The sequence below is a fragment of the Lissotriton helveticus genome, chromosome 8, assembly GCF_964261635.1.
Source record: "Lissotriton helveticus chromosome 8, aLisHel1.1, whole genome shotgun sequence".
Taxonomy (NCBI): domain Eukaryota; kingdom Metazoa; phylum Chordata; class Amphibia; order Caudata; family Salamandridae; genus Lissotriton; species Lissotriton helveticus.
This window is the reverse complement of record NC_136069.1, coordinates 1037012735-1037024777: the sequence shown is the minus strand read 5'-3', so window position 1 is coordinate 1037024777 and position 12043 is coordinate 1037012735. Positions and strand designations below refer to the sequence as shown.

The window sequence follows — 12043 nt, the reverse complement described above, 5'->3', positions numbered from 1 at the left end:
CAGGGCAGTAGTAGCCGCCGTGGCCCGAGTGGAATGGGCCCTCAGCCCAACCGGAGGCTCCTTCCGAGCCAAAGAGTAGCATGCTTTGATACACAGGACGACCCACCGAGAGATGGTTCGTTTCTGTACCGCCCTTCCCTTCTTCTCACCCACGTAGCCAACAAACAGTTGGTCATCCACCCGGAACTGGCGTGTGCGATCCATATAAAATGAAAGCGCACGTTTTGGGTCCAGACGATGGAGCCGCTCTTCATCTTTTTAAGGATGCGGAGGCGGGAAGAAGGAGGGTAAGGTGATGGACTGCCCGATGTGAAAAGCAGAAACTACTTTGGGCAGGAAAGAAGGTCTAGTCCTAAGAACCACCTTGTCAGGATGAACTGACAATAAAGGAGGTTTGACAGAAAGAGCCTGGAGCTCACTCACTCTCCTGGCAGAGGTGATGGCAACCAGGAAGGCCGTCTTTAAAGTGAGAAGACGGAGAGGACAGGAATGAAGCGGCTCAAAGGGAGCACACATCAAGAATGTCAGAACCAGATTCAAGTCCCACTGAGGCATCACGAACGGAACAGGTGGATACATGTGCGTGATGCCTTTCAAGAATCTCAGTACAATAGGGTACTTGAATAAAGATGGCTGATCAGGTAGCCTTAAGAAGGCGGAAAGGGCAGAAAGGTAGCCCTTGATAGTGCCCAGAGCAGAGCCCTGCTGGGCAAGAGAAAGAAGGAAGAGGAGAACCTCGGAAAGAGGGGCAGAAAGGGGATCCACAGCCTTAGCTGTGCACCATGCCACAAATCTGTTCCACCGGCAGGCGTATACCGACTTTGTGGAGGGACGCCTGGCTGCCAGAATCACATCACAGACTTCAGGAGGCAAGTCGAATGGCCTCAACTGTCGCCGCTCAATCTCCATGCATGGAGGTGGAGGCTGGACAGGTTCGGGTGGAGGACCGTCCCCTGCTGCTGCAACAGAAGGTCCTCCTGAAGAGGCAGGCGGATCGAGGGACCGACTGACATGCTGAGTAGCTCGGGATACCAGTATCTTCGAGCCCAGTCCGGAGCCACAAGGATAACTTGGGCCCGGTCACGCCTGATCTTCTTCAGCACTCTGGGCAGAAGTGGTATAGGCGGAAAGGCGTACAACAGACCACAACTCCACTCGCGCCGAAAGGCGTCGCCGAGCGAGTGCCGTCTTGGAAACTCCAACGCGCAGAACTGATGACATTGCGCGTTCTCTTCTGTGGCGAATAGATCTAACCAAGGCTCTCCCCATTGCTGAAAGAGGCCGTTCGCCACGTCCGAGTTCAGACGCCATTCGTGATCCACCGAGCACCGACGGCTGAGTTCGTCCGCCCTGGCGTTCAGAGAACCTGCCAGGTGTTGAACCGTCAGAGTCACGCCCTGACATTCCAGCCATTGCCAGAGGCGCAGAGCCTCCTGGCAAAGGGTCCACGACCCCACACCGCCCTGTTTGTTGCAGTACCACATGGCGGTGGTGTTGTCCGTGAACACCTGCACTACACTCCCGTTGACAAAGGGGAGGAATGCCTTCAGTGCTAGGCGAATCGCCCGCAGCTCCAACATGTTGATATGGAGCCGGGACTCCGCCGGAGACCAGATGCCTCTGATCTCCGCCTCTCCCAAGTGGCCTCCCCAGCCCTGGAGGGACGCGTCCGTCACAACTACGTGCTCCGGTTGGGGAAGGGAGAGGGATCTGCCCCTGACCCAATCGCGGTCCGTAAGCCACCACTGCAACTGTCTCGCAGTGCCCTCCGAGATCAGGACATGGTCGGACAGGTTGCCCTGATGCTGGGCCCACTGAAACTTCAGGTCCCACTGCAGAGCCCGCATCCGCCATCTGGCGTGATGCACCAGAAGGATGCAGGAGGCCATCAGCCCCAGAAGCCGCAGCGTCAACCTGACCGAAACCCGGGACAACGGCTGAAAGATGGGAATCAGAGCCTGAATATCCCGGACCCGCCGTTCCGGAGGATAAACCCGAAACTGCGCCGAGTCGAGAACTGCTCCGATGAAAAGGAGCTTTTGAGAGGGACACAGGTGTGATTTCGGCACATTGATGGAAAACCCCAGCTCGTGCAGGAGGTCTGCCGTCATCTGAAGGTGGTGGACGACTGTCTGGGGCGAGCCCGCCTTCAACAACCAGTCGTCGAGGTAGGGGAAGACTGAAACCCCTAACCGGCGCAGATGAGCTGCGACCACCGCCATCACTTTTGTGAACACCCGTGGGGCGCTGGTAAGGCCGAATGGGAGCACGATAAACTGAAAGTGCCCGTGGCCTACCGTGAACCGCAGGTAACGCCGGTGGGCCGGCAGGACGGGGATGTGAAAATACGCATCCTGCAAGTCCAACGCTACCATCCAGTCTTGTGGGTCTAGAGCAGCCAAGACCTGAGCCAAAGTCAACATCTTGAACTTCTCCTTCCGGAGGAAGCCGTTGACGTTCCGTAGGTCCAAGATAGGACGTAGGCCCCCTTTGTCCTTCTTGGGTACCAGAAAGTAGTGGGAGTAGCAACCACACCCTACTTCTGGCCCAGGAACGCGCTCGATGGCCCCCTTGGCCAAGAGGGCCGTAACTTCCTCCTGCAGAAGTGTCAAGTGGTCCCCCGACACGCGGTGGTTCTGCGGTGGCATGGCTGGAGGAGTGGACTCGAAGGGGAGGGAGTAGCCCCTTCGGACGAGCTGCAGCACCCACCTGTCCGACGTAATCGTGTGCCAGCCGGAGTGGTGATGGCGAACCCTGCCACCCACTGGCGTCACATGGGCCTGAAAGCTCGGACTAGGAAGATTTAGAGGCTGCTGCGGGGGGAGGTGTGGACTGACCTCGCCGCTGTCCTCTACCGCCACCCCGGCGGAATCCACGGCCGCCACCGCGCTGAGGAGCGTTCTGCGGTGCGTGGCTGGCAGCACGTGTGGGACCGCCCCTTCCGTGGCCACGAAAGGGGCGAAACGAACCCGTCTGCTGGCGCTGGGTCGAAAGACCCAAGGACTTGGCCGTGACCCTGGAGTCCTTGAAGCGCTCAAGCGCGTTGTCCGCTTTGTCACCGAACAGGCGACTGCCATCGAAAGGCATGTCCATGAGGGCATTCTGGACATCCGGCGAGAAGTTGGCGGATCTCAGCCAAGCATGGCGACGAATCGCCACCGTCGTGGACATAGCCCGTCCCAGCGAGTCGGTCGTGTCAAGACCACACCGTATTGAATACCTCGCCACGTCCCGGCCTTCAACCAAGGCCTGATTGAGCTTGTCCCGCACCTCCTGCGGGCATTGCGGCAGACACTCCGCGACCGTGTCCCACAGAGAGTGGGTGTAGCGGCCCAAGAGACATGCAGTATTGCAAGACCGCAGTCCTGCACTCAAAGACGAAAAGACCTTCTTGCCAAATTGGTCATATCGCTTAGATTCCCGATCGGGCGGGGCCGACGGGAATGCGGACTGGGAAGTGGAGGCTTGGATCACCAGACTCTCCGGGGAGGGATGGGTGGAAAGGAAGGCAGGGTCGTTCGAACACGGACGGTGACGCCTGGCAACGTTCCGGTCAACCGGTGAACCGGAAGCGGGCCTGGACCAGGTGCCCAAAAGGACATCCGTCAGGGCTTCATTAAACGGCAGCAGAGGCTCCTGGGGGCATGACTGCGGTTTAAATACCTTGGTGAGGATGTTAGGTTTCACCTTAGCGACGGGGAGCTCAAGGCTCAAGGCTTTGGCAGCCCTCATCAGTACCACCGAATAGGCAGCCCCAGCCTCCGACGCCACAGGGGAAGGCGAGACAAACCCAGGGTTGGGCGACTCGTCCAGACCACTGGCATCACCTAAGTCACCCACCCAGTCCACATCGTACTGGCATGCTCGTGACAAAGGGTCCTCAGACCCCTCCCAACCCTCTCCATAATCGTCCTCATCGCCATAGTTGGAGTCGACGATATAGACCGGCTCCTCGGAGCCAAGGGGCCCCAACGGCGCCGGACTCGGCGTCGGACGATGCCGGTCCGACTCCGCGTCAGGAGTCAGAGAGGGAACGGGGGTGGCGCCGCGCGGCGCCGGCCGGAACCGACGGCGGAGTCACGGCGCCGCGCGGAGGCGGCACCATGGGTTGCCCCAATGGAATCGGCGCCGGAGAGGCCGGTTGACCAGCCGGCGACGACCCTGAAGGGCCCAGCGGCACCGGGGCCGGAGCACCCGGCGGCGTCGGGGCAGGTGCACCCGAACCGCTCGGGCTCCCAGACGGGACCGACGGGCCCGCAGGCGCCGTAGACCCCGCCGGAGGAGACATCGCCCTCATAGCCATGAGGAACTCCTCAATCTCCTCGCGCGACGCGCCTTCCCCAGGGACCGACGGGTATGGGGCAGACGGCGTCGGCGACCCACGCGGGGCCGCGGGGGTGGGGCCACCCGAACCCCCGGCCGCATCACGCGGGCGTCGGGGGGAGTCGGGGGTACGATGACGACGCCCCGACTTCTTGTGTCGCTTACCTGATGAACCGGAGGAATGGTGGCGACTCCCGGAGCGCTCATGGCGGCTCCGCGATCGTTCTCTCGACCGCTCCCTCGACCTCCAACCGGACCGGGACCGCTCTCGACGCGGGGCCGACACTCGGAGCTCGAGCAGCTTGCGGGACCGCTCCCGCCTAGCTTTACTAGTCAAGGCCCGGCAGTCGACGCAGGACTCCACGTCGTGGTCCGCGCCCAGACACCGGAGGCAGAGTCGATGGTGGTCGGTGACCGACATCAGGCGGTCGCACCCGTCGCAACTCTTAAACCCGGGCATCCTACCGGCACCTGAAGAAAGAGTTAGAGTTAACAAAAAACTTGGTCAAAAGACCGGAGTACTGCTCTTCGGATCTGCGCTAACTGGCGCGGAAAAAAGAAGAACTGACGCGCGGATAGTACACAGTATTCAGACCAACACACATAGTGTGAAAACAATGCAATATGCATGAATATATAATACATCCATTATAAAAAAACATTCAAATATACACATAGCAGGTATAGAAGAGTGGACAACGGGGAGGCCGGTGGGTCAGTGAGGAATCCACAGGCAGATACTGCATCTACCAGAAAAAGCGTTACCGAAGGTAAGTAACTTGTTCTTCTGATAGATACATCTGCCAGGGGATTCCTCACCTTGTGAATAGAATCCCACAGCAGTCCCCACTCCCGGAGGAGGGTGTCCACTCTGCTATACCAAGAAATCCTGGAGGACAGAGCGCGCAAAGTGGCCGTCCCTCCTCACCTCAGTATCCAAAAGCAGTAATGCTTCGCAAACGTGTGGAGGGAAGCCCAAGTTGTAAATGTAAATGTAGTTGAGCTTATATAGCGCACAGCTACCCGCAGTGGGTTTCCCGGCGCTTGCTTAGGGAACCCTTCCTGGTATTCCCCTGTGAGATAGCAGGGTATCCACAAGGTGAAAGTCAGGCATCCCGCCGCGAGGGGCCGTTGTTGCGGCTCTACAAATATCCTCTAAAGGTATACCTCTAGCCAAAGCAGATGTTGATGACTTTGCTCTAGTAGAATGAGCCCTTATACCCTCTGGAGGTTCCTTAGCAGCCAGGGCGTAGCAGATCTTTATACACAGGATAATCCATCTCGACAGCGTGCGCTTGTGCACCGCTTTCCCCTTCTTACAGCCAGCAAATCCAACAAAAAGCTGGTCGTCCACAGGATAGTATTTAGTCCTATCGAGGTAGAAACTCACCGCCCTCTTAGGGTCTAGGCGGTGAAGCCGCTCCTCCTCCTTGGAAGGGTGAGGGGGAGGATAAAAGGTAGGAAGGGTAATGGACTGCCCCAGATGGAAGGGATTTACCACCTTAGGCAGAATAGCAGCCCTGGTCCTAAGTACCATTCTCTCAGCATGAATGGTCAGGAATGGGGGTTTCGAACTAAGAGCTTGAAGCTCACTTACCCTCCTTGCCGAGGTAATTGCAACAAGATAGACCGTCTTAAAAGACAGAAGTCTCATGGGACACTTGTGTAAAGATTCAAAGGGTGAACCCATCAAGAAGGTCAAGACAAGATTCAAGTCCCATTGCGGCACAATAAATGGAGTTGGAGGGAATTTGCTGGTAAGACCTTTTATAAAGAGTAATACAATAGGTGACTTAAATAATGACGGCTGGTCCAGCAAACAAAGGAAAGCCGACAAGGCCGATAAATAACCCTTTACAGTCGCCACAGCAAAACCCTGCTGGGCCAAATAAAGAGCAATCTGAAGTATGTTAGACAAACGAGCTCTCAAGGAGTCAAAAGATTTCTCTCCACACCAGGAAACAAATTTGGACCACCTATAGGAATAGATGGACTTGGTGGAAAGACGCCTGGCCGAAAGAATTACATCCACCACATCAGGCAGGAGAGAAAAGGAATTCAGGTTGCCCCGTTCAATCTCCAGACATGAAGGTGTAAGGTCTGGAGGTGGGGGTGTAGAACCGCACCCTCCATCTGAGAGAGGAGATCCGCCCTGAGAGGGAGACACGAGCGGCGGGCACGAGGAGAGGTGGAGCAGATCTGTGTACCACACCCTTCTTGGCCAATCCGGGGTGACCAATATAACTTGGGCCCGGTCTCGGCGAATCTTCCTCAGAACCCGAGGAATCAAGGGTATGGGAGGAAACGCGTAAAGGAGATGTGAGCCCCAACTCAACTGAAACGCGTCCCCCAAAGCTCCCTGCAATGGATACTGGAGACTGCAGAATGAGGGGCAGTGAGCATTCTCGTGAGTGGCGAACAGGTCCACCTGAGGAGTTCCCCACGTCCGGAAGACGTGACGAACCACCTCTGGGTGAAGCCTCCACTCGTGGTCGGCTGAGAACTGCTGACTGAGACTGTCTGCGCGAACGTTCAGAACTCCGGCCAGATGATTTGCCATCAGACAAATCTGGTGGTCCTGAACCCAGGACCAGAGACGCAGAGCCTCTCTGCAGAGACACTGCGACCCCACTCCTCCCTGCTTGTTGACATACCACATCGTGGTTGTGTTGTCCGTCATACCACATCGTGGTTGTGTTGTCCGTCAGGACCTGAACCAACTGAAGGGATGGGAGGAAGGCCTTGAGTGCCAAACAAATCGCCCTCAATTCCAGAAGGTTGATGTGAAGCAACCTTTCCTCTGGAGACCAAAGACACTTGATCTCCAGATCTCCCAGATGAGCACCCCACCCTAGAGTGGAGGCATCTGTGATCACTGTGGCAACTGATGGGGGCAGATGAAAGGGCTTTCCTTGAGACAGATTGCCCTCCACGCTCCACCAAGACAGATCCGCTGCAGTTTCTCTGGAGATCCTCACAGACTCCCCGAGATCTCCATTGTGCTGATACCACTGCCTGCGGAGGCACCACTGAAGCGCCCTCATGTGCCAGCGTGCATGGTTGACTGGCAGAATGCAGGAAGCAAACAGACCGAGCAGGCGAAGGACCTTCAGGACTGGAACGACCGCTCCATTGTAAAACAAAGGAATAATTTCTGAATGTCGAGAATCCTTTGAGGAGGAGGGAATGCCCGACAAACAGTAGTGTCCAGTACTGCCCCTATAAACAGGTTGCGCTGCGAGGGCACCAGGTGAGACTTGGGTACATTTATCGAAAAACCCAACCTGTACAACAACTGAGTTGTCTCTTGCAGATGATGGAGCACCTTCTCTGGAGACTCTGCTTTGATCAGCCAGTCGTCCAGATAGGGGAATACAGGAATCCCCAACCTCCTGAGATGGGCTGCCACCACTGCCATCACCATGGTGAAGACTCGAGGCGCAGTAGTAAGACCAAACGGAAGGACCGCAAACTGGTAGTGTTGAGACCCCACCGTAAAACGGAGATACTTCCTGTGCGACTTCAGGATTGGGATGTGAAAATACGCGTCCTGCAAGTCGAGCGACACCATCCAGTCTTCTTCCAGCAGCGCCTGAAGAACCTGCGCAAGGGTAAGCATCTTGAACTTCTCTTGTTTCAGATAAAGATTCAAGATCCTGAGATCCAGGATTGGACGAAGCCTGCCATCCTTCTTGGGAATCAGGAAATACCGGGAGTAGCATCCCTGACCCCTTTCCTGCTCTGGAACCACCTCTATCGCACCTTTCTTTAACAAAGACAGAACCTCCTCCTGAAGGAGACGGAGATGTTCCTCTGAGCAAGCCCATTGACAAGGAGGGTAAGTTGGAGGGAATTCCCTAAAGGGAAGAGCATACCCATTTGCCACAAGATTGAGAACCCATTGGTCTGTAGTGACCGATTCCCAGTCCCGCAGAAAATGGGTAAGCCGACCCCCAACAGGACCAACATGACTGGGAATGGGGAATCTAGGGCTGCTTTGCTGTGGTGATAGGAGGAGAGGTAGAGGAAGAGGAGGAGGAGGGTTGGCTACCACGTGGACGACCTCTGTTTCTTCCTCTATAAGACTTATACAGCGTATTTTATTGCTGCTGCTGTTGCTGCTGACGAGGCTGCCCTTGCGAACGTAAGGATGACTTCCTGAATCCTCTGTATTTACGAAAGGATCCTCTAGACTGGGACTGCAAGCCAAGTGATCTTGCTGTGGCCTTACTATCTTTGAATCTTTCAAGTGCGGCATCAGCCTTCTTACCAAACAGACCCGTACCGTCAAATGGTAAGTCCAACAAAGTAGCCTGCACATCTTGTGAAAAGTCTGAAGACTTCAACCAAGCTCCCCTTCTCGTAGCCACTGCAGAACCCATAATCCTAGCCACCCAGTCAGCTGTATCCAGGCCACTTTGAATGAATTGGCGCGCAGCAGCTTGGGTATCATCCAAAACCTCCTGAAAGTTCTTCCTGTCATCATCAGAAAGTTTTGGCAGCAACTGTTTAGAGGAATCCATCAAGGCATGGATATACCTTCCCATCAGACAAGTTGCATTTGATGACTTCAGCGCCATGCTCGCTGATGAGAACACCTTCTTAGCGGACTGGTCAATCCTTTTTGATTCCTTGTCAGCTGGAACCTGCGGAAAAGCTCCTGAAAACTTCTTTGAGCAAGCCGCCTGAACCACAAGGTTCTCAGGTGAAGGGTGAGCTGACAAAAATTCTGGATCCTCCGGTGCCACTCTATATCTCCGTGCCACAGTCCTAGAGACTGCAGGAGCAGATAAAGGATTTTTCCAAACCTCCAACACCGGCTCCAGAATTGCCTCATTAAATGGTAACAAAGGCTCAGTCACAGAGGAAGGAGAATGCAACACTTCAGTCAATAGATTGGACTTAAATTCAGTGGTTGGAAGATTAATGTCCAATAACTCCGCAGCTTTTCTCACAACTGTGTGATATGGGACAACCTCCTTAGAAGGAGCATCTGGACCAGAAGAAAAATCCCACTCAGGGGAGACATCAAGACCACTTGCATCTTTCAATTCCGCAAAATAGTCCTCAGAATCAGGAAGTTCACCTTCCTCCATGTCCTTCTGGAGCGGATCCTCGGGACCGGAGTCGATGGATCCACAACCGACTTCATCGGATTCGGAACCGGCGTCGAACGTGGATCCGACGGCGCAGCTAGCACCGAACGAGGACGAGCAGACGGCGCCGGATATTCTCGATATGGCGCCGGAGATTCTCGATACGGCGTGGGAGATTCTCGATACGGCGTCGGAGATTCTTGGTACGGCGCCGGAAAATTCCAGGACGGCGTCGCTGGAAGAAAGGGCATACATGGAGCCTGGGCATATGCCTTAGGGACACCCAAATTAAAGGCAAAAGGACCCATGGGGCCCGCAGGTGCACCAGAAGGGTACATAGCCCTTGCAAAGACAACATACATTGCGTTCAGATAGTGTGATGGGTCTTGGCCTGGAGCCGGAAAAGGGGGATAATTTCCCGGCGCCGGCTCCGAAGCCAGTGTACCTGGAGTCGGGCCCTTCGGCGCCGACAAAGGAACCTCTTCAGGCTGCTTCTGATCTTCTTGCTCTGGCTCGGCTTCACCCGGATCCAAAGAATGGGCCGAATCCGATGGTGCCGGTGTCGGAGAACGAGAGACCTCGACTTCAGGAGACACTTCCTTCTCTGGCGAGCCCGGTTTTGAATGAGAAGGATCGACATCACTACTGCGACGTCGAGGAGAAGACGACTTCGGCGCCGGTTCCTTATCAGAGTGACGCCTTGAAGAGTACTTCTTTCTCTTATGCCTCTTCGACTTTGAATGTCCTGACGCCGACTTCGAGCCCGAACTGGACTCGGAACGAGATCTCGACCTCGACCTCGATCTTCTTTTACTCGCCTTCTTACTCTTCTTCATTTTAATAATGAACAACTTTGCTTCCCTTTCCTTTAAAGCCTTAGAGGTCATCCTCCTGCAACACGCACATCCATCGACGTCGTGATCGGAAGACAAGCACCATATGCAGTCCTCGTGCGGATCAGTAATGGACATCTGCTTCCCACCCTCCCTGCAGGGCTTGAAACCAGATTTCCTCCCAGACATCTTCGAAAGGAAACGAGAAGAACAGACAAGAACAACAATAACAACAATGTAACTATGGAGAGTCCCAAGAAACCGTTGGCGTCGACGGCGTGGAAAAAAGAGAACTGACGTCATCACGCTGACGAGGCCCTATTATGGATCCAGTGACGTCAGCGGAGTCGTACCCTCTGTGACGTCGTCCATGACCTCGCCGGCGTGGAGAGCTACAAAAGTTTCCAATTGGCTGCTGCGCAGGGGGATATTCACAAGGTGAGGAATCCACTGGCAGATGTATCTATCAGAAACATAGTTTTGGAGAAGAGTGTATAGAGGTTACCCATTAGCTGGCAATTGAATTTTTCAACAATAAAGACGTTGTGCTTGCTCTTCAATGCCCTCCTTGAATGTAATAACACATTGAAAAATATACTAGAATGGAATTCTATTAAAGGTAAGACATTAAAAAAACTAAGCGTGGGAAAACAAATGTTGGTAAAATGTTAAATGTTAAACTAAAATTGGACTTACTTTTCTTGGGCATCTTTAACACAACTTCCTGATTGTCTGGATTTTAGGATTGCAGATGCCGGAGATTTTTCCCATTTAAAATCGTCCATTTCGGATTCTTCTTTCTCATCTGCTTTTTCGGTGGATGACTCATCACCCCTATCAGACTTTTTTAAGAGCTGCAAGTAAAGTATGTAAACCCTATTAAAATTGTAATCTTTTTCCAAATGCGCTATTACAAAACCATGAAGTTTCTGCATATGTGGGTACAATTACATACGCTGTCAAAAAAATCACAAACAACCTAAATACATAAGTCATAGAGCAATATTTTTACCAATTGATTAGTTTGTTCTCAGCTAAAAAGATTTTTCAAACAACACTGAAAGATCTAAACATACATATATGATGACAACTCCTTACAAGATGTATGGCTAGTCAAAAGATTGTATATCAATATCATGTAGTTACACATTTACAAGCAACATGTCTCTGAGCATTTCCTCTATTTCCATATAGAAAACCAAGGTCTTGATTGAAGTGGTCCCAGAGAATTCCAATTACAAGAATTCCCAGCTCCTGTTGGAATTACAAGATCTGTGACATTCCGCAGAACTGTTGTTTCTCAACTGGAGACAGCAGTTGCTAAAAGCAGCCGCAGACTCCAGGTGATACTCTACAAGAAATGGGGAACAACATGTATCCACTTATTCCCTCTACACTTTGGGGTATGGTGTGGGGATATTGGAGAGGGAAAGGGAGTTTGGGAGTTGATGGAGTTACCAATCCAAAATCCAGTTACCTCATTATGAGACCCTATGTCTCTAATGCAGTGGGTGGGAAGGGCTGTAACCACTTACCCAAAATGGGCTGTCTGGCCAAAAGAAAGAACACATTTTCAAACAAGGCCTGCAACCGGTGTAAATAAATCTCGTACACAGCTGAGTGGGAACAAGAGGAAATGTAAAAGTGGAGAGTCCAGCTAGCGCCTAGGGCGAACCTGCTGGTGGTATCTCAGGTGGAAGGCTACTTAGCTCTGTGGTAACTGAAGGTGCACCAGACGGTGTTGGCAGAGATCCTTAGAGACAGAGCTTGGCAACGTATAACTCTTCGATC

The 12043-nt window shown here is 53.6% G+C and overlaps 1 protein-coding gene across 7 annotated transcripts in view; it reads right to left on the bottom strand.

The window, feature by feature from the left end:
* The window catches only part of UPF3A (UPF3A regulator of nonsense mediated mRNA decay), a 726694-nt gene that overhangs the window by 359844 nt on the left and 354807 nt on the right, over nt 1-12043 (bottom strand). For all 7 annotated transcript variants that reach the window (XM_078657881.1, XM_078657879.1, XM_078657878.1 and 4 more), the window contains one exon: nt 10949-11106. In XM_078657881.1, the coding sequence (XP_078514007.1) occupies nt 10949-11106 (158 nt within the window). The remainder of the gene's footprint in view (nt 1-10948; nt 11107-12043) is intronic.